This window comes from Dama dama, chromosome 22, assembly GCF_033118175.1.
Source record: "Dama dama isolate Ldn47 chromosome 22, ASM3311817v1, whole genome shotgun sequence".
Taxonomy (NCBI): domain Eukaryota; kingdom Metazoa; phylum Chordata; class Mammalia; order Artiodactyla; family Cervidae; genus Dama; species Dama dama.
Window position 1 is genome coordinate 38,958,738 of NC_083702.1, and position 22,562 is coordinate 38,981,299.

Consider the following 22,562-nt stretch of genomic DNA (forward strand, 5'->3'; position numbering starts at 1 on the left):
ATTTTTGAGATTGCAAGAGTAATGATTAAAAACTAGATAGTTTAGGAATCTATATACCTACTTAATGACAGTAAATATTTTAATCTTCACCTTAAAACATAAAAGCAACTTTTGCCTAATACAGGCTTTAGTGCAAATATGTTTTTATAAAATGAAGAGAACTGATAATAAATAATATGGAGTCAAATTTATCCCATACTCAAGGTGTGTGACCATATATGTCTGCTGGATACTCTAAAGGTAGGAGAGAAGGCATGTTGCTCCAGATCTGCTAAAGACCCCTGTCTCCACCCTCTATTGGTCCCCATCTGTTTTGTTTTTGAATAAATTAAATATTTAAGTTTAACTGGCAACCACATGTGCCTGGTCCCAGAAGGTCCCTAACAACAAGTCAGAATTATTAACTTTTTTCCCAGATTCTTTTCTGCCACTAAATGTATTCCTTCTGTATGGTTGACTCTCTTTAAGATCTGTGTGCTGCCAAGTCTTAGCACTAAGATCTATAGAGATCTCTTCATTCTAAAAAACCATGAATTTGTTCCATTTTATTCTCAGTTACAGCTCCATGTGGATAAAGACCAGTTACTCTCTAAATTTTCATTACAACTTAAAATAGTACCTCTTAGAGTAAAAGTACTATGTAGCAATATCAACCAATATTTATCGAATGCTTAAATGAACTACCTCCTGAGTGTCAGGACCTTAGACACCTGCCTGCCATATAATGAGCACTCAATCTGATGCCATCATTACTGTTATTATTAAATGACTGTGTGTATGTGTGTTAAGTTGCTTTAGTCGTGTCTGCCTCTTTGCATCCCTAGGGACTGTAGCCTGCCTGTCTCCTATGTCCATGGGATTTTCCAGGTAAGAATACTGGAGTGGGTTGCCATGCCCTCCTCCAGGGAATCTTCCCAACCCAGGGATCAAAGTTTCATCTCTTATTTCTCCTGCATTGGCAGTCAGGTTCTTCACCACTAGTACTACCTGGGAAGCCCATTAAATGACTGTGTGTAAATGAGTAAACACTATTTCTTATGATATTCACTTGTCATATTGGTGAAAAGGAGAGTAAAAATCACAGAACGGGTAATTCTACGTTGGGAATCTAGGCACTGGCATGTGCATAAATGAAAGTATTTCAGATTATTAACACTGATTCTGATAAGAGGCTAAACAGAATTCTGAACAAATAAGAACCTGGATTTAGCTACATGACTATTTTTTAAAATTCAAGTATTTAATCTTCAGATTGCCTCTTGACGTTTCTTTAGCATAGCACATATATGCAGACAACCAAACATCTGTGGCTCTCAGATTGCTCTCAAACTGTGTTCTTACTGTGGTTGATTTTGAAATGGTTTACCCAAGAGGTTTCTCTGTATTTAGGCCTCAGCCTGATACCAGGCATCACCATCTCGGATCACCAGCTTTCTCTGTCTTTTCAACAAAATCTAGTCATAGAGTTATTTTCTCTCCCTCAAATTGCTCTTTTCATAATGAAACTGGAAGACTTTTTAAAGTTATATCCCTTAATTCAATGTCCCCAAGTTCTAAAGGTGCTAGGTGGGGAATTTGAATTATCCAATTTCTAGAACTGTGCTAGCTACTATGAAGGCCACTAGTCCCATGTGTCTATTTAAATTTAAGTTAATGATGATTAATTAAGAATTGAGTTGCTCAATTGCACCAAGCACATTTTAAGTGCTCAACAGCCACAATGGGCTAGTGGCTACTGCCTTAGACAGTACATACATGGAGCATTTCCATCATTGAAGAAAGTTCTATTAGCCAGTTCCATCCTAGAAAATGCATTAATGTCATAAGGTAGAATTGAAAATAGTACTTGGTGATATGGCCCAGTTGGTGCAACTCTGATTCAGTTCAGTTCAGTTCAGTGGCTCAGTCGTGTCCGACTCTTTGTGACCCCATGGACTGCAGTAAGCCAGGGCTCCCTGTCCACTGCCAATTCCCAGAGCTTGTTCAAACTCATGGCCATCGAGTTGGTGATGCCATCCAACCATCTCATCCTCTGTCATCCCCTTCTCTTCCTGCCTTCAATCTTTCCCAGCATCAGGGTCTTTTCCAGTGAGTCAGTTCTTTGCATCAGGTGGCCAAAGTATTGGAGCTTCAGCTTCAGTCCTTCCAATGAATATTCAGGACTGATTTCCTTTAGGATTGACTGGTTTGATCTCCTTGCAGTCCAAGGTACTACAAGAGTCTTCTCCAACACCACAGTTCAAAAGCATCAATTCTTCAGTGCTCAGCTTTCTTTATAGCCCAGCTCACACATCCATACATGACTACTGGAAAAACCATAGCTTTGACTGGACGGACTTCTGTCAGCAAAATAATGTCTCTGCTTTTTAATGTGCTGTCTAGGGTGGTCATAGCTTTTCTTCCAAGGAGCAAGTGTCTTTTAATTTCATGACTGCAGTCACCATTGCAGTGATTTTGGAGCCCAAGAAAATAAAGTCTCTCACTGTTTCCATTATTTCCCCATCTAATTGCCATGAAGTGATGGGACTGGATGCCATGATCTTAGTTTTTCTGAATGTTGAGTTTTAAGCCAACTTTTTCACTCTCCTCTTTCACTTTCATCAAGAGGATCTTTAGTTCTTCACTTTCTGCCATAAGGGTGGTGTCATCTGCATATCTGAGGTTATTGATATTTCTCCCAGCAATCTTGATTCCAGCTTGTGCTTCATTCAGCCCAGAATTTTGCATGATGTACTCTGCATATAAGTTAAATAAGCAGGGTGACAATATACAGCCTTGATGGACTCCTTTCCCTATTTGGAACCAGTCCATTGTTCCATGTCCAGCTCTAACTGTTGTTTCTTGACCTGCATATAGATATCTCAGAAGGCAGGTGAGGTGGTCTGATATTCCCATCTTTTTCAGAATTTTCCACAGTTTGTTGTGATCCACACAGTCAAAGGCTTTGGTGTAGTCAGTAAAGCAAAAGTAGATGTTTTTCTGGAACTCTCTTGCTTTTCTATAATCCAATGGATGTTGGCAATTTGATCTCTGGTTCCTCTGCCTTTTCTAAATCCAGCTTGAACATCTGGAAGTTCACGGTTCACATACTGTTGAAGCCTGGCTTGGAGAATTTTGAGCATTCCTTTGCTAGCGTATGAGATGAGTGCAATTGTGCGGTAGTTTGAACATTCTTTCAGCATTGCCTTTCTTTGGGGCTGGAATGAAAACTGACCTTTTCCAGTCCTGTGGCCACTGCTAAGTTTTCCAAATTTGTTGGCATATTAAGTGTAGCACTTTCACAACATCATCTTTCAGGATTTGAAATAGCTCAGCTGGAATTCCATCACCTCCACCATCTTTGTTCAGAGAGATGCTTCCTAGGGCCCACTTGACTTCACATTTCAGGATGTCTGGCTCTAGTTGAGTGATCACACCATTGTGGTTATCTGGGTCATGAAGATCTTTTTTGTATAGTTCTTCTGTGTATTCTTGCCACCTCTTCTTAATATCTTCTGCTTCTGTTAGGTCCATACTATTTCTGTCCTTTATTGTGCTCATCTTTGCATGAAATGTTCCCTTGGCATCTCTAATTTTCTTGAAGAGATCTCTAGTCTTCCCCATTCTATTATTTTCCTTTATTTCTTTGCACTGATCACTTAGGATGTCTTTCCTATCTCTCCTTGCTATTCTTTGGAGCTCTGATTATGAAAGTGAAAGTGTTAGTCACTCAGTCGCGTCCGACTCTTTTCAACCCCATGGACAGAAGCCTGCCAGGCTCCTCTATCTATGGAATTCTCCAGGCAAGAATATTGGAGTGCGTTGCCATTCCCTTCTCCAGGGTATCTTCCTGACCCAGGAATCGAACCCAGGTCTCCTGCATTACAGGTACTTTCTTTACCATCTGAACCACAAGGGAAACTCCAGTAATAAAAAATGTATTATAGGTTTTCTGCTTCATCCATTTCATTTTAAATAGAACTTTATGAAAAATATCATCTTTTATTGCCAATAGTATGAGCAAGTCTTTCCTTCCCTGTGTTTGTGTCATCTCCTTGCAAAGTTTTATTCCAACTATCAACCTTGCTTCAGCCCTCAATATTTCCTAAGCTTCACCCAGACTCAGGCAAGGAGTAGGGCCCAGGACTGGGATAATACTGCTCGAGGCACATATTTCCTGGCAAGGAAAAGGTCACAGAAAATTAATGTTTGTTCTTGAAGGCCTCATGATGATAATCCTGCATCCTGATGGTGACATCAAAATGACCACATCCAAGTCATGTGCCTGATCTATATATCTGTATTGGACTGAGTAAAAGTGTTAGTTGCTTAGTTGTGTCCAACTGTTTGTGACCCCATGGATGGCAGCCATCCAGGCTCCTCTTTCAATGGGATTTCCCAGGTAAGAACACTGGAGTGGGTTGCCATTTCCTCCTCTAAGCAATATTGCCAACCCAGAAATAAAATCTGTGTCTCTTGCATCTCCTGCGTTGGCAGGTGGATTCTTTACCACTGGTGCCACCTGGGAAGCCCTGTGTTCCTCTGTTAGATTGAGGCTAATAGCTACAGACTATCCTATCCTATTATTCCCTTCCATCTGTATAGTTATGGATCACATTTTTGTTTTGTTGTGTTTCTGGGAGTGACCAGTTCCCACTTAATCATAAACCCTATTTATCCTTTGTTTAAATTATAATCACCATCTTGCTATTTTGTCAGGGTAAAGGTTGAGAGAAGCCTGAAAATAAGCTAGCTAAATAAGAGTGATCCTTTAAAATCATGTAAGACCATTGCATTTCTCTGCTCGAAGTCCTCCAAGGATCCCAACTTGTTTGGCATAAGAGCTGAAGACCTCACAGTCCCCTTCCTTCAATGCCCTGCATCATCTGTCCCTGTGACCTCTCCGCCCTGGTTTCTATCATTTCCTCTCACCTGCCTCCTCCCTGTTCTTCAGATTCACTGGCACACTCATACCTCAGAACCTCTGCACGTACACTGTCCTACTTTTGCCATGTGGCTTGCTCCTTTCAGATCTTTGTTGAAACACCACTTTTTAACTAAGGCCATCCCTAACCACCTCAATTTAAAATTTCAGCTTTTACCCCCAGCACTTGTTATCTTCTTTCATTCTTTTATTCTCTATAGCACTTTTCACTATCTGATATATTTCATGTGTATATGTATATATGTGGGTTTCCCAGGTGGCACAGTGGTAAAGAATCCGCCTGCCAATGCCGGAGATGTGGGTTTGATTCCTGGGTTGGAAAAATCCCCTGGAGCAGGAAATGGCAATCCACTCAGTAGTCTTGCCTGGAGAATCCCATGAACAGAAGAGCCTGGTGGGCTACAGTCCCCGTGGTTGCAAAGAGTCAGACATGACTGAGCATGCACGCACACATACACACATGTATTTAGTTATTGCCTGTTTTCCCCTACTAGAATGTTAGCTCCACAAGAACAGGTATTTTTGCCTTGTATTCACTGCATTATTCCCAATACCTAGACATGTACCTGGTACATAGGATGTTCTCTAGCAATGCTTATCAAATGAATGGATGGATGAATGAGTGTCCGTGAATCTTTGATTTCCTGTCAAGGGTAGCTTCCAGTTATTAACTCAAAGGCAGCTGCTTCTCTTGAAAACAACCAACCAACCACACTTTTCAGTATGTCAGGTAATAAAAGATACACTAAGTATAAGAAATAATAACCCCATATCTTGACAGTGAGTTAAGCTACAGAAAAATAAGCTGTATTAGTGTAGCTCCAACAAAACTTTAGTTCACACAGCAGACTTCATCTACTATATGATGATACCTAATGTATGATTTTCTTTATGATAAAATTATGACATCTAATTTATATAGATTTGTTTTTTAAAATGGCTTCATGATATTCAATGTCTAGATAATATAAAGTGAACATAAACCCTAATGACACTTTTAAACACCTATGTTTTCAGTATTCAAATAATTCAAAGAGGAAATTAACAATAGTTTTTCCAACTTTTAAAGGGAAGAAAGAGAAAATGCAAAGGAAAACCTGGTTCACATGAATGGGAATTATTTTCTTACCTTGATGTGCTGAATTCCACCCATGTTCATCCAGGCCTGTGCTTGATCTGGATTTAACTCCACAGCCGCTTTATAGCTCTAAATACATAAGAAATATCTTCAGGCTGGGAAATGAGAACCCATCTTTAACACTGTAGGATTGTGGAAAGCATTTTCTACATATGTGGAAATTTAAATGGCTGATAAAATGAACAGTCATGTCTAGTTCTCAGGTGTTCCCTTTATTTCTATTATTTTTCAAAGCTGATGATTCTAAAGTGGAGGAAACTGAAATGTGTAATTTCCTTGCAGAGCTAGCCTTTGGACTTAAAGAGGCTGAAGATGCCTGCCAGGCATGCAGGTGATTTCTATTACATGCATCATTTCCCACTGGCCTCGATCTGCGAGAAAATGGTGCTCTTAGACCTTTTCACTGTAAATGGACTTTGCAAGAAAAATATAATCATAGAATCTCTGTTTCCTAAACAGCTTAACCCTCTCACAAAATCTGATCTGATTATTCAGCCCATGCTTAAATTCTTACAGGGACTGGTATTCTGTATTTCTTTAATGGCATCTAATAATTTTTTACCAGAGGATAGTTTTAATCATTAGAAAGCCTTTGTTTTTCTTCTGCCCTGTGAAAGATCTTAAAGTGTTTGAAAAGAGTTACTTGTTTCTCAAATATTTTTTGTCTGAATAACATGTATCACAATGTCATATCTGTGAAGTACATTTTTAACATTTTGCATGTAGTTTTGAATCAAAGGGTATATTCACCATTGAGCTTTGATTTTAAGAGTTGTCACTTTAAATAAAACTAAAGGCTAAGAGTGCTGTCTTCGATTACAAAGCTAAGTATCCATGTGTATATATTAATGTTCCTTGCTATTTTCCTGAATAAGAATCCACCTGAACAGATCCATAAATAACTAGAATCTGGCCATCACTCCTCTACTTCAGTTTGAGGAGAAAGAAGCAAATGTTAAGAAACTGTGTTGCTAAAAAGTTGCTAAAATAAACTGAAGAGTATGTCCTGTGTTAATTTTTATCAGCAGAATAAAATGTTTATTTCTTGTCCTCTGTGTGACCTTGAATAAGTTAGAAAAGCTCTAAGTCTCAATTCAGTCATAAGATGAAGACAATGAGCATGTCTTTCTTATATGATTATTGCGAAGATTAAATTACTTAATACGTGTGAATTAGACATTAAAAAGCTAACATCGTAGCTGCTATTATTGGCCAATGGCTTTACTCCTACTCACAAATCAAGCCATAATGACTATTTAATCCATTAGTCAAGTAACTAGAAAATACTTTTGTTTTTAATACAATATATAAAATACAGACAGATATAGATACCATATAAATACTCATACAAATGATCATGTAAGTTATAAATAATCAAAGAAAGACAGCATTGAAAGTTTCACAAGGCAGAGAGGAATTCAGTTTCTGCTTAAATAGGCCACCATTTCTGTTTTGACATTCACATTCAAATTAGTTTCTCCAAGTATCTTTACGTGCTTTTCCAATAATATTTTAAAAGCCACTTACTATTTATTTTTGAAAACAATCTTATAATTTGAAATTTTACTTTTTTGCATAATTGTATGACTTTATTAATTATAACCTGTGGCTTTATTGAGGAAAATATATGGCATTTCTGTAACATTTCATTATGCTTGTAAATGTCTTTTTATTTCAAAGTGAGTTATCAGTTTCATTCCAAAGATATACACATTGAATACCTCTAAGATGCAACATATTATGTTTTAGAACACAGAAGGAAGCAGTCCTTTCCACAAAGAAGATGCAGTCAAAATAGGGAACTAACCAGCACTCATGCATGTGCACAGAGGGGAGAAGATGGGGAGATGGAGAAGAGAGAGAAACCTAACAACACAAGATATGATGCTTTCAAATGACTGATAGAGACAGAAGTGTGTTTTAGGAGTTCATAGGAAACAAGTAACTGGATGAAAGGATGGTCTGGAGGGCTTCCTGAGGGAGACACAGGCCTGTGTTGGTAGATAAGTGGGATTCCACAGGGACTGGTGGACCGGGTGGATAATGACATGTGGAATGTCAAAGCTCCTTGGGGCACTAGTCTAGCTAAAACAGAGGGTTACTGAAGGCAAACAGAGAGTGAAAGAGTGAGAGAGAGAGAAAGGTTACTTGAGGGCAAAATGTGGAATGCTTTAGACATCAAGCTAAAGGTGATAATTCAGAAAACAATGCAGAGGTATTGTAGAACTCCTACTAGTCAAACACCAGAGGCTCAATTATTAAAAAAAATAAACTTACAATGTCAAGTAATCAGAAAATTCACTCTACAAACATGCCATTGATCTTAGCTTTCAAGGTATATGTTTCATTACAGATTGAGAGAGTATTAATTTTAATCCATGTATTTAATAACAATTTTATTAAGTGTTTATACCTCAAAAGCTTTGTCCAGGAGGTTCTGCTCTCTCAGTTGGTTTCCTTTTGTGAAAAAAAGTTCAGATATAACTTTTGGGTCCTTTGGTTTCAGCTTCAGAGCCTTGTCTATAGCATCAAGTGCCTGTATAGGTTGGAAATTAAGACACAATAAGTGTAGATTAGATAAAGAAAAACCAACTTAAACAATATCTTCCATTCTTTTTGTTTTTATGTATTGGCTAGTGTGATGAGTGGTGATCAAAACACATTTTTCATTTTATCTGATGTTCTCATTGAGGAATAATGCAGCCCTGACCAAATAATTCCCCTATACTCCAGGTTTCCTATTTATGTTAGTGACAATGAAATATCCCTGATCACTTTACAGGAACATTGTGTGATCCTGTTGAAAAGAAACAACATCTGGGGTTGGATGTTTTGCCCTGGCTACATGTCCATCTGGACCACTCCAGCAGCCTCATCTTGGGGCCTGGTGATCACTCTGCCCCCAGCACCCACTACCCCACCCCCTACAGCCAGAGGTCCCTTCAAAACACGAATCTGACAAGCCTCTCTTCTCCTTAAAGCCTCAAAGCTTCTTGCAGTATAAGGAAAAAATCCCTTGTCCTGGTCCCAAGCCTTAGGATAGAGTGCCCAGCAACCTCTGTGGTTACATCTTGCATGTAACCTACTCCCTCAAGCCCATCCCTCAGATGGGGTCATTTGCTGTTGACTTGGGGCCTTTGCATGTGCCTTTTCTTGCTTTGAATGATATTCACTGCCCTTTTTTGTTTAATAACTCCTATTCGTCACTCAACCCTCAACTTCACGTCACTCTAGAGGGAACCTGATCGCCCAGACTACTCGGGTTCCCTGGATATGCTTGTTAGTGACCAGGCTGCTCTTCACGACATCGCTGGGCACAACAATAATTCCACACTGGTTTTGTGATTACTTGTTCAATCTCTGTCTCCTCTTCGACTGTAAACTCAGGAGGACAAGGGCAATAATTTTTGTGTTTTTTTTTTTCCAACACCACTTTATTTCCACTTGATAAATATTTTGTTGAATCAGTTCATGAATCTACTGGTTATGTGACTTAAAAATGAAGACAAACAGTACAGTTGCAACACAGGGCCATTGACATGCCTTAAAGGGTTGTTATAAGCATTCTATAAGATATATTTGAGGGAACATGCAAAATTATAAAACATACCAATGTTAGTCTTTATTGAGTTAGCTGAAAACAAACAGATGACACCACATAAAACCTTCAGACCCAGAACAAACCAAGAAAACAGCATTTCAAGGGGTCATCTAAGCAATCAAGTAGGTATCTACGAAAAGTGCCAAATGGTAATATTCAAGACTGCTCGCCCTTGTGAGGGTGCAGACTGGAGGCTCATTCAGCTATACCCGATATGTACCGTGAACACAAACAATTCCAAAGAGTGCGCTCTCTACCTTGTCGTGCTGCTCCTGCTTGCTGTGGATGGCGGACAGCAAGCGATAGCATTCAAGGCACCCAGTCTCCTCTGACACAATGTGACTGGTCATCTTTTCAGCTTCTTTTGTCTGTCCCATCACGGCCAAAACTTGAGCCTGCAACACCACATGGACCTGGGCTTAGATAGCACTTGGTTATCATCTTATCAAAGAAATCATTCAGGAAACGTTTCCCACAAAAGTGCTCAGCATCTATTTGTGACTCACAGAGAGGGCTGACTCACCACAGTTATTAATAATTGGCTTTAGTCTTCGGTCGTTTGTTTCTTTATGTAGGCATGTGCCTGCATGTGTGCATGCATGGCCGGAACATCAAAGTCATTCAGTGCAATGACTTGTGCCTTTTAAAAAAAGCTGACTATGTGAAGGAGAAATTTTTCCCTATGGTTTCAACAGAACACTGTGTTTAAAAGAAGAAAACAAGTTTGTTTTACTGTAAATCTAAGGAAAAGGAAGAGTAATGATCCCAAAATTGAAATAAAAAATATTGTCAATATTAATTTTCCTAAATTTGATACCTAACTGTTCTGTGGTTATGTTAGAGAATGTCCTTGTTCTTAGAAACTATATGCTGAAGTATTTGAAGTAAAGAGTAAGAGATCGATAACCTCACATCGCTCAGGAAAAAAATAACATGTATTAATAATATGTATATGCACATACATATCTAAATATACACACACATACATGTACACATACACATACATACATACATGAGAGGGTGATAAATGCATCAAAGTGCTAAAAATTTATCAATCTGAGTGAAAGAATTTACAGGATGCTATATAGAATTCTTGCAAAATTTTTTATGTTTGAAATTATTTTTTTAAAAAAACATAAAAGTGTCTTTAGGGTCCATGTGTTTGGTGAATGGGTCTAACACTGGTTATATGACTATTCATTAAATGGATATAGTATAGCATTCTCGTTCCCATTCTGAGGCTTACTAACTACAGCTCCCTGTATTGCATGCCATGCATTTCTTCTCTTCTCCATCTTCTTTCTTTCCTCTGTCTACTCACCAGTGCCAGGCGGAGTTCCCTTTGGGAAGGCTGAAGGGCCACGGCTTCCTGGTAAGTCTGCAAAGCCTCTTCGTATCTGCCAGTGTTGTAATACAGCGCTCCCAGAGGCGACAGTATCTCAGTTTTGTGTGCCACCTGCAGGGCGCTGAATTTTGAGAAAACAAATGGACATTTTTCTTCTAATAGGTACATTTCCAGAGGTTGAAATTTAGATTCAGGGACCACTGTCTATGGTTTGAGACTCTGCTCCCACCTGGTCTTTTTTTTTTTTTTATGTATCAAGAAGAATGTTTGAAAAAAAAAAAAAAAAAAGATCATGGTACCATCCTCTGACTATAAGAATGTTTCTAGTGACCTAGCAATATGTAAATTGAGCCCCAAGGATCTTTTCCATTCACCGAGACAGGCTTGTTTGGATGTATGCAGTTTTTCGTTTAGATCCATTTTTGAAATTGCTATTTGTAGTTTCGGTTGTTAAGTCCATAGCTTCAGAAAACAATGGACTAACTAAAATAAGAATTAAACTCCAAACTTGGTTTAGCACCATATGTTAACCGGCAGGCAAAAATGTCATTAATCAGGATATCATTTATCCTCATTGTACCATTTATGGTACTGTTCTCTGGAGAGAAGAATCTGTTTTGTCTGCATTGGCAAAATTTGCTAGTATTCTGAAAGAATCTCTTCCAATTAACTAAGACTTTGATGGCCAACTGCAGGGGCTTTGGGTGACTTATAAAGTGCAAAATAGGAACTTTACCGTTTGTACCACTCTTCAGCCACACCGTTGTCTCCCAATGACCTGTAGAGTCTCCCCAGGTTCACCATGGCCACGTGATGGCTTGGGCTAAGTTTGATGGCTTGCTGGTAATGGGCCACTGCCTTCTCTGGAAAGCCTGCAACCAGTGGTAGGTTGGTAAGAGCAGATCATGCCTTAGTTATAAAACAGACCAACCCTTTTTCTTTCTTTTTAACATGTGAACTCTTTAATTTCTCTTTTGGTGATGATCATTTTTCTTACAGCCATACCATCAATTATTCAGTTTGTAAATTAGCACACATTTTGGCTTCTTGCCCCCACCTAACTTTGGACCATTTCACTATTCATTTTCACTTAAAACCTCTTTCTTTTATTAAATATATTATTTTCATCAAAGTGTTTTCTGGCTATTGCCGTAGCTGATAGGATGTTTTGAAATTATCAGTGATTGTTATTTACACAAGCTACTGTTGCTTCTCATTATATTCAAAGTAGAATGTGCTATTATAGAAAGAAAACTGTCCTGAAGCAACTTCTGAGGGTCTACTACAATTATTCTACTGCAACCTAGTAACTGAGACATTCCGTTAAATAAGCAGGCAGCTGCTGTATTTTGAAAATATCTTTTTAAATAGTATGTTTTTGTTTAGATGGTATTTAGTGAATGGGATTTTAATAATAATAATGCCAACTTGCATTTGTCCAATGCATTGTATATTTTAAAACCTTTTAGTGAAATAAGCTCATATGATTTTTGCAGATGTTTTGATCCTACTTAGCTGTCTTTTGATAGCACTTAGTTCCCTCTTGGGATTTAAATGATATTAAAAAGTTATATCACTTTACAGATATAGATGCAGACGTGCAAAGACATTAAGAAACTCAACAAAAATCCCAGGGCAAGTGAGGATAAAGGCCAGAACTAGAACCAAGTCTCTCCAGTATGATGAGATTCCCCAAAGAAGCTTCCTCGTGAGATGATATGTAAGTGAATGAATTGTGGAATAGTCCAAAGTTCTACATGGTGTGTTTACCTGCACAGACATCTTCTCAAGTCTATCTTCTTTGAATGCAAGTTTGACCAGGAGGTGCCAAAAAAACCCTCTGCATGTGTAAGGGTCTATGTATAGGTTACAGGTGAGAGGGAGAATAATACCAGTACAAAAGCATGAATATAGTGGGAGTGTGGAAAGGTATACAGTGGTTAGTGAGATTTGGGGGTTGGGAGTTGGGGTGGGATATTTTGTTGTTGAAGTAGAAGGAAGAGGGCTAGATCAGGCCAACAGGAGGTCTCTTCTTCCTTTTTTGTAAAATTTTTTATACCTAATTTATTATTATGTTGCTAATGAACCAGCAGGTGGCACCATGAAACAATTTTGAAACAGTTTTACATGCAAAAATAAGGGATGTTTCCTAGGTATATCAGAATGTAAATTTATGTCCTAGAGAACAGAAGAGCTTCAAATACCCTAGAAAATAAACCCCCTTGAGCATTTCATATCGACAAAATAATTAAAATTGAAATTGATTGCAGGGAAGGTAGTCTAATAGTTAATGAGAACAAAGTGGTGTTTTTGTATTAAATTCAAGTATCTTTTCATCCTTTCTAAGTATTCAACACATGCCAACAGTATGTGGGAGTGCAAATCATAAAGAAAGCAGAATCCCTGCCCAGTAAAGTTTTACATTAAATGAGATAAAGCAAGTATATTTTATATAGCACCTGTTCTATAAGAGTATATCAATTATAATGGAACAGTTCCTTAGTATCACATAAGGAACGATGAAATAATTCTGGAGACTTTTAAATCAGCTGTAGAAAAGTATTTACCATCTGCCTGTAAATTGATTCAGAGGCAGTTTCTGCATCATTGTAGAGAACAGTTCATCATTATAGATTTATAAACTTGTATAAATGCTATTCAAAGGAGACAGCTACTCATTAAATCATCAAAGCCACTTTTTGGCCACCTGGGAAGTTACCCTGAATGATCTGATTATAAGAACTGGGCAGATTTTACCAAACTGAGACTGAAGATTTAGGAAACTGACAGCAAGTACAATGGGACTGTCAGTGTGAGTTTCCTGCCAAGCCCGGTGAGTTCTACTTTTGAAGCATTATTTGGGTGGATTGCCACTTCGCTTGATAGTATTATCTCATCTCAACAGGTTCTCTTTAATCTCACCAGTATCAACTAGGAAAACTCCATAGTTGTTGTGTAAGTCTGAGCTGTCTGGGCATTTCTTTATTCCAGCCAGGTATATTTCCTCAGCTTCTTTAAATCTCTCCTTTAAAAAAGAACAAAGAAAAATACATAAGAGAGTTTTTTTTTTTTTTCTTTTAAATCAGCAATACACTGAATAACAGAAGTGGGAAAAGCAGAAAATAACTTACTGAACATCTGCTATGCAATGGGCACCAAGATCAAACACTACTTACTTTGAGTTAAAGTCAGTGCCAACTGCATGGATATCAATGATATACTTGTGTTTAGTCCCTTCAGCACAAACCAGCTGTTTACTAAGAAGCAACATCTGAAAGGATTTGCCCTACAGAAAAAGCCTCAAAGTGGATGTCTGAATGGGATGCCTTCCATTCCAGCAACTGTCTGGATGAAAACAGGTGATCCATTCATATAGGAATGTCTCCCGAGGTGGGTGATCTTACTGGGAGACAGGGTGGTGGTGGTTGTTCAGTAGCTAAGTTGTGTCTGACTCTTTGTGACCCCATGGGCTGCAGCACTCCAGGCTTTCCTGTCCTCCACCATCTCCCGAATTTTGCTCAAGCTCATGGGAGGCCTGGCTATTTGTCCAACAGCTGCATTTGCATGGCTAGCTCTCCTACCTATGCTGTCTGATTTAGGGGGAGATATTTTAGAAGGAAGTGGGTGTGGGGGTTGATGCTGATTATGGGAGGGCTTTGCCTGTCCTTTGCTTTTTTAAATATTTCTATAGCTTACCAAACCATTTGTTACTTCCCTTATTACCCTCCACTTTCCATCTCTGAGCTACATCCTTCCAATAGGAATACAGGCTCCCTCAAAGGCATACCTCCAACTCCTCCCTTTGTGGCAAGGCCCACATCAATTGCCACGATTTCAATGGATCTTCTTCCAGCTGCTTTGGTTTTCTACTCTAATGATCCACTTTAACACACTTCAATAATTCTGAATTAGCTTTTAGGCACATTTTCCATGACCATCTGAGATTGTCATGTCACACTTTCTTTTACAATATAGAAGGTAATGGATAATTAATGACTCAAAAGCCACTCAGGTTCTAACAATAACTCACAAGTAAACCACTTCCTAGTACTGCTATGAACGTCAGGTGAAAGGCAATGGTTTGGCATAAAACACAGAGCAACTGTTCCTTTCGTGTGCTCTGATCATGGACACTGTCCATAATTTTATCAGAAGTTACTACTACTAAGCATTCAAACAGACACAGGAAAAAAGGGAATGGGCAGCACCATTTTTCTCAGACATGACACCTTAAGCTTATGAGTAAAAATGCCCTAAGTACCAAACAAGAAGTCAAGAAGTCTAAATCTGATTTGACACAGAAATGCAAAGACACTTAACTCTCAGTAGAATGACCAATGCCATCTCTCTTAATCTACATACTTAAGTTCCATTTAGGGAAGAAAGTATGGTTCAAATTTGGCAAATTTCTCTTATTTCAACTGCAAATCCATAGTCCAGCAAAAATAGATTTCCATGTTTCTAAAAATGTGTTTTCTAATTGCTAAACTCAAAAGAATCTCAAACTAAAACAAAATAACTCAAAGATGAATGAAAAATCTCAAGCTATCTCTTTTAAATCTATTGAAGAAAAAAACTTAATGAAGATATCACCCACTGTGTGTGTGCATTTAAGTCATTTCAGTCATGTCTGACTCTTTGTCACCCTATGGACTTAGCCCGCCAGGCTCCTCTGTCCATGGGATTCTCCAGGCAAGAATACTGGAGTGGGTTGCCATTTCCTTCTCCAGGGACCTTCCTGACCCAGGGGCCGAACCTTCATGTCTTAAATCTCCTGCATTGGCAGGTGGGTTCTTTACCACTAGTGCCACCTGGGAAGGCCCATCACCCACTGAACGTCTCACAAATTGGTGAGTGTACATGTGTAGGTGTTAAATGGAGACAGGTAAGTCACAAAATACATAAGATCCCAGTTGAGTTAATAGAGAGTAGTATCAGATATTTATTCATTTGCCCATTCATTCAGCACATGTTTTCAGTAATTGATAAAGAAAGCATAGCATAGTGATTAAGAACTGGGCTGCCATATGGAGGCTCCTCAAAAAAGCTAAAAATAGAGTTGCCATATGATACAGCAATCCCACTCCTGTGCATATATCCAAACAAAGTATAATTTAAAAAGATACATGTACCCCTACATTCATAGCAGCACTATTTACAATAGTCAAGACATGGAAAAACCTAAATGTCCATTGACAGATGAATGAATAGAGAAGATGTGGTATATTTATACAGTGAAATATTACTCAGCTATCAAAATGAATGAAATAACACCATAATACCATTTGCAGCAATGTGGGTGGACCTGGGGATTATCATACCAAGCAAAGTAAGTCAGAAAGAGAAAGACAAATACCATATGACATCACTATGGTATGTGGGATATAAAATAAAACACAAATGAGCATAACTACAAAAAAGAAACAGACTCACAGACATTGAGAACAGACTTTCGGTGGCCAAGGCAGGGGGAGGTGGGTAGGGGAGGAGAGGAAGGAAGGAAGGGGAGTTTGGGATGGATAAACAACAAGGTCCTACTGTATAGCACAAAGAACTATATTCAATATTCCATGGTAAACCAGAATGGAAAAGAATATAAAAATGAAAATGTTATACATACATACATATATATATAGGCTTCCCAGGTGGCGCTAGTGGTAAAGAACCCACCTGCCAATGCAGGAGACATAAGAAACATGGATTTGATCCCTGGGTCGGGAATATCCCCTGGAGGAGGGCAACCCACTCCAGTATTCTTGCCTGGGGAATCCCATGGACAGAGGAGTCTGGTGGGCTACAGTCCATAGGGTTGCAAGGAGTTGGAGATGACTGAAATGACCTAGCACACATGTGCGTGCACACACACACACACACACACACACACACATGACTGAATCACTGTGCTATACAGCAGAAATTAACACAACATTGTAAATCAACTGTACATCAATAAAATTAGAAAAAAGAATTGGGCTGTCAGTGCTTGGCACATGTATTGGAATGCCAACCCCACCATTTACTGTCCCTATGACTTTACCTCCCCTCTGTGTTGCCAAGTGTAAAGGAATAACCTATTTCAGGAAGTTGTTCTGAAGATCAAGTGGATTAAAGCAGTTGAAGCCCTCAGGACGATGCCTAGCATGCTTAGTCATGTTAGCCTCTACCCTTATTTCTACTACTAGGAGTAGTATTTGTTGAGCACATTTAAATACAAAGATGACATTAGTATCAAACACCAACACTGGTCAAAACCCAAGAAAATCAAGATTTTAAAGAAATGGTTACCCAGGTTCAGATTAGCCAGGTCACTGTTTCTCTGGTTGCCTCTAAGAAATTGTTTACTGACCTCTGTATCAGAGATGATTTAAAAAAATTAAAAGGAAGAACATTCAAGTTACTTATTTTTTCTCATATAGGGTTAACTAAAGAGCTTGGATGGGAAATGCCACGTGGACAGGGTTGTGACACCTGATACGGCCACAGTAACGATGCCAGGGAACCTGGACTCAAGAGCACTGCACTTACCTCTTTACCACACTGCTCACATTGAATTGTATTCCGTACATTGTCTTTGAGCTCCTTAAATAGACACATTTTGTTTCATTCCTCCCCCATGTCTTGGGCATCTGTCTCCCAGGGGTATAAGTAGTAGCACCACCCACGTGTCAAGTATATAGCGGAGACAGAAGAGTGGGTAACAGACAATCCTACCCTCACAGACAAGACAGTGAGATTTGGGCAAGAGGGAGACACTGTGATGGCTGGTAACAGTGTCACAAAAGCAAGGCGCTTGGGAAGCAAACAGGAGTGACACCCAGACTGGTGTTTAATAGATTCTCTACACCAGCCAAGACTCAAATGCTGGGAAATGCAGGTTACCATTAACCCCAACAATTGTATAATATGAAAATATGCTTGAAAAAAATCTGTGCTATTTGAGATCTTAAAAATATCCTTATAACTAAACTGTGAGAGAGTTGAAAGATATTTTTCCTGAAAGGAATAAAATTGATGTCCTCGTATTCTAAGTTGCTGAAGTCAAATACAAGAGCTTTCAAGTGCAATTACTGCTGTGCCTGATTTAATTTTACTTTCCCCCCATATTCCTGGCTGCTCCAAAAAGGCAAAGAGATCACCTTTTTCATCTAAAAATCCATTTTTGGATTTATGAGCTGGGTCTCCACTAGAAATGCAATTTTCATAGTCCAAAGAAGTAATGCGATTTAAAAGACCATCCATGTCTAGAGCAAGTAATCACATTCCTGTGCCTTTGGTATCCCCAAGGGCAGCCTCCAGACTCGGGTTCAATGAAAAATGCTTTCAATATCTGTCTTTCTTGTCCTTTCACTTAACTGTAAATTTCAAAGAATGATTAACTCCACTTATTAAAAAAACGTAAAGGAACCACCAGTGCAGGAGAAAAATGCTTTCTAGGTATTTATTTAAAACAAATTTCACCTTCTCTGGAAGGGCAGTGCATTTATCTTCAAAAGCAGTATTCTTAATCCCTCAAGTTCAATTTCATTTACCTCATCTGGCTAGATGTCCTGACCTAAGGTGATCACGCCCAGTCTCTACTGACTTGTGAGAGCCAGAGGAAATGAATATAAGCTATTTTTAGGACAACTTTAATTAAAAATGTTTGTGACCTGGGGAATAGTTCTGACAAATAATACGGCCACCAGAGTCCCCAGCCAACCACCATCTCAGCATGAAGTCAGCCTTGGAGGACAGTGGTTAAAAATGGGCAGCTTGCAGCCATGGGCCCCACTCCGAGGCTCAAAAGAATTTTCAGTGGGGTGGAAATAGAAAGGCCCGGGGGAGAGATAAAATACTGTCAACATCTCCATGTTGTACCTGCTGTAATTACTGACATAGCATGCTTTTTACCTCAAGGAAAGGAAAGTGAGAAGTAGATGTGAAAATGGGCCTTTTGTCATTTACTCTCTTGGGCCAACTGATACGTCTAGAAAAGATTTCTTATAGTTCAGACTGCAGCAACCAGGAGGGCAAATGGACATGGGCTCAATGCAGCTATCTTCAAACTTCTGGTTTGCACTCTAAAACTTACTGAGGACCCCAAAGAGCTTTGTTTATATGATGTACATTTATGAACATTTACCACAACAGAAATGAAGCAGAGATGTTTCTTTAATAAACTGATAATAACCTATATTTACTTAAAATAATAAACCAACATAACACATTCATAAGAAAATATATTTTTCCAAAGCAAAAGCAAAAAAAAAAAAAAACTAGTGAGAAGACTGGTATTATTTTCTACTTTTCCAAATATTTTATTTTTATTTTATTTTTTAAATTTAATTTAATTTTTTCATTTATTTTTATTAGTTGGAGGCTAATTACTTTATAGTATTGTAGTGGTTTTTGCCATACACTGACATGAATCAGCCATGGATTTACATGTGTTCCCCATCTCAATCCCCCCTCCCACCTCCCTCTCCATCCCATCCCTCTGGGTCTTCCTAGTGCACCAACCCTGAGCACTTGTCTCATGCATCCAACCTGGGCTGATGATCTGTTTCACCCTTGATTGTATACTTGTTTCAATGCTGTTCTCTCAGAACATCCCACCCTCGCCTTCTCCCATAGAGTCCCAAAGTCTGTTCTGTACATCTGTGTCTCTTTTTCTGTTTTGCATATAGGGTTATCGTTACCATCTTTCTAAATTCCATATATATGTGTTAGTATACTGTATTGGTCTTTATCTTTCTGGCTTACTTCACTCTGTATAATGGGCTCCAGTTTCATCCATCTCATTAGAACTGATTCAAACCAAGTATTTTAAATATCTGGATTGATAGAAGCTGAGTTCTTATATCCACTTTTATACTAATCTATTTCTGTATGTTTTTTAGCTGAAGTATGTGAAGGAATGTGGTCTCACACAGACATTCAGTTGGAAAGGGGAGAATATTTTCATATTCTTTTCATGACTGTGAATACATCATGTAGCTTATAAAAAACTACTGTACACTCGAGAAAGAATGAGAGTAAAAAAGGCAAATTACCTGTGACTATTATAAACACTGCACAAACCTTCTTGGACCGCAGGGGGCCTAGTCAACCCTTTGTGAACAGCTGCTTAATGAATGGCCTGTAACATGTTCTTACTGCATGGCAGGTGTAGGGTGTGATGTTCGAAAGTGGTGAAGGACCTACAGAGATGGAGCGGGAAGGCTGTGTGTTCTGACATCACGGCCATGCGTCTGGCCTGCTTCCCAGTACTTTGACTCTGACCGATGATGTGAGCACAGAGACCTGTCAGGGATCTCCCCATTAGCCAAATGACTATTTACCATTACAAGCCTGGCAAGTGTAGGACCACTCGACATTTAAATTCAGGTCAGTGACTTCTCCAAGCAGCTCTTTAAGATGCAATGGCTCAGAACATAAAGCAGAGATGCCTCTCTTCTCGCCCTCTCCTTTACTTTTATTTTCTTTATAAAACAGTTCTTCCCCCATCAGTCACTGACATGGACGTTTATGAGAAAGGTGCTGCCAACATTTTGATGTCTAATACTCTTTCTCATTTGACTGAAATGTATCAATTAACTTGGCATTCCTCCTCACCAAGAAGTTTAGGTATTTCTAATCCTCAATTTTCTCCTCACCCAGCAGACTGTGATCAACATTACCCTGTGAATTTAAGAAAGAAATGATCACTTTAAAGAGGAAATGCCAAGAATCATAAAAGCTAAAGAGAAAGTATGACAAATGTAAGTGACAGTGTGTAACAGTTGAGAGACCAGGAAAAGGGTGGCCAAAGAAACCCCCCCCCAAAAAAAGAGACCAGGAAGAGTGGAAGGGGGGCTACGTGTTCATGGAACCACAGCTTTCTCCATTTCCAAACTGTTCTGTTCTTTTGTCCTCATTCTACACACTTCCAGGCACATGACTTTGCTCCCCTAAGAGGAAGGAATCACACTGTGCCCCACCCCACACAGCCCTCACCTCATTTAATTTCTGTAGCCAGAAAGTTTTTCTAATGATTTTTTATCTCGTTGATATCCATATGTTCTTAAGGTACCAGGCTGAATTTCACTCTTTGGCCAGTGACCCTCTCCCCAAACACCCACTATCACATGAGACCAGGTCCCTATGACACTCTCACACATTTGTCACAACTGGGTGAGGTGTTGGGCAGAGGGTGGTAATTATTCCCCTAAGAGTATTCTCCCCTTTTAGACTCTATGTGTCAAGGCCCATACCTTGCGACTTCTTCTAATACTTGGTGATACTTAAGTGCTCAATAAATAAGTGTTGAATACTTAAATCAATAAATTATTATGTTAGGGTTCAGCTCAAGGTGACCTGACCATACATGCAATGGTATATGTGCCTGAATCTGCCCCAAAGATGACACTTGTCAAACAAGAGAAATTGACCTTATTTTTGATCTATACTTCTAATTTATATTTTATTGTTCCAATTTTCTTTCCATTCTTGTATCAGTTCAAGTCATATCCCCAGACACTTAAAGAAACATATTTTATGTGTTATCAAATTAATTAATTGAGTTTTTTCATAGTCTGGCAATAATTTACAGTGATAATGTTATAATTTACAGGATGATAATGTTAACTTTATTTCCTTTACTGCTGTGTAATGCAAGCTATATAATCTATGGCAAGAGGAGGCTGGTTAAAAATGATGGTGGGCTTGTAAATGTTTACAACCTTATCTGTGAAGCTGGAGTATAGACAGTTCTGAATGCTAATGGAGAACCAAAAGAGACTAGTAAGTCAGAGACCACCCAGACTTCGAATCTACGAGTTTATTTTCTATTCTGTTTTCTTGACTTCTGTGCTGCAGTAGACGCAGAGTGGCAACTTTCTTCTGCATCCTTTTATGTATTTAATGTCTGGACAACCCACCCTGCGGGGTTTCCCCTATCATTATTCCTCTCCTTTTCCACATGGATACTTGTATACCTAACCTCATTAACTACAGCCTATTGCCACAGTCCCATCATGGGACCCCAGCATCACATGCTGAAAGCAGTAGGAGAGGAGTCAAGTTACAGGCTCCAGTCTTGGTCCTGACACTAGTTATCTGTATGACCTTGAGCAAACTTAATTCTGCGCACCTCATATTTCTATCTGCAAAATGAGGAGGTCCTGATGCTGAGAGGGACTGGGGGCAGGAGGAGAAGGGGACGACAGAGGATGAGATGGCTGGATGGCATCACTGACTCGATGGACATGAGTTTGAGTAAACTCCGGGAGTTGGTGATGGACAGGAAGGCCTGGCATGCTGCGATTCACGGGGTCGCAAGGAGTCGGACACGACTGAGTGACTGAACTGAACTGAATTGAACAGTTCTTTAAGGTTCCCCTTCACACACTGTTCTCCCATTTTCTCCTAAGAGAAATTAGCTAGCCATAGTATAGATGCATTTACTTGAAGTCCTAAAGTCCTTGAAGTTCTATCTTTCCAGTCCTGATCTCTTGCACTGGCACCTGTCCACATGTTATTTCCATTTAAATGTTCCACTAACATTCAAGACAGGGGTTACAGACTGCTGGTGGCA

The 22,562-nt window shown here is 39.1% G+C and overlaps 1 protein-coding gene across 4 annotated transcripts in view; it reads right to left on the reverse strand.

Moving 5' to 3' along the window:
- Positions 1–22,562, reverse strand: part of TMTC1 (transmembrane O-mannosyltransferase targeting cadherins 1) — a 287,777-nt gene that overhangs the window by 6,398 nt on the left and 258,817 nt on the right. For all 4 annotated transcript variants that reach the window (XM_061125206.1, XM_061125208.1, XM_061125205.1 and 1 more), the window contains 6 exons: positions 13,931–14,033; positions 11,745–11,880; positions 10,985–11,129; positions 9,921–10,058; positions 8,476–8,598; positions 6,054–6,131 (listed from right to left, as the gene is read on the reverse strand). In XM_061125206.1, coding sequence (XP_060981189.1) covers positions 6,054–6,131; positions 8,476–8,598; positions 9,921–10,058; positions 10,985–11,129; positions 11,745–11,880; positions 13,931–14,033 — 723 coding nt within the window. The remainder of the gene's footprint in view (positions 1–6,053; positions 6,132–8,475; positions 8,599–9,920; positions 10,059–10,984; positions 11,130–11,744; positions 11,881–13,930; positions 14,034–22,562) is intronic.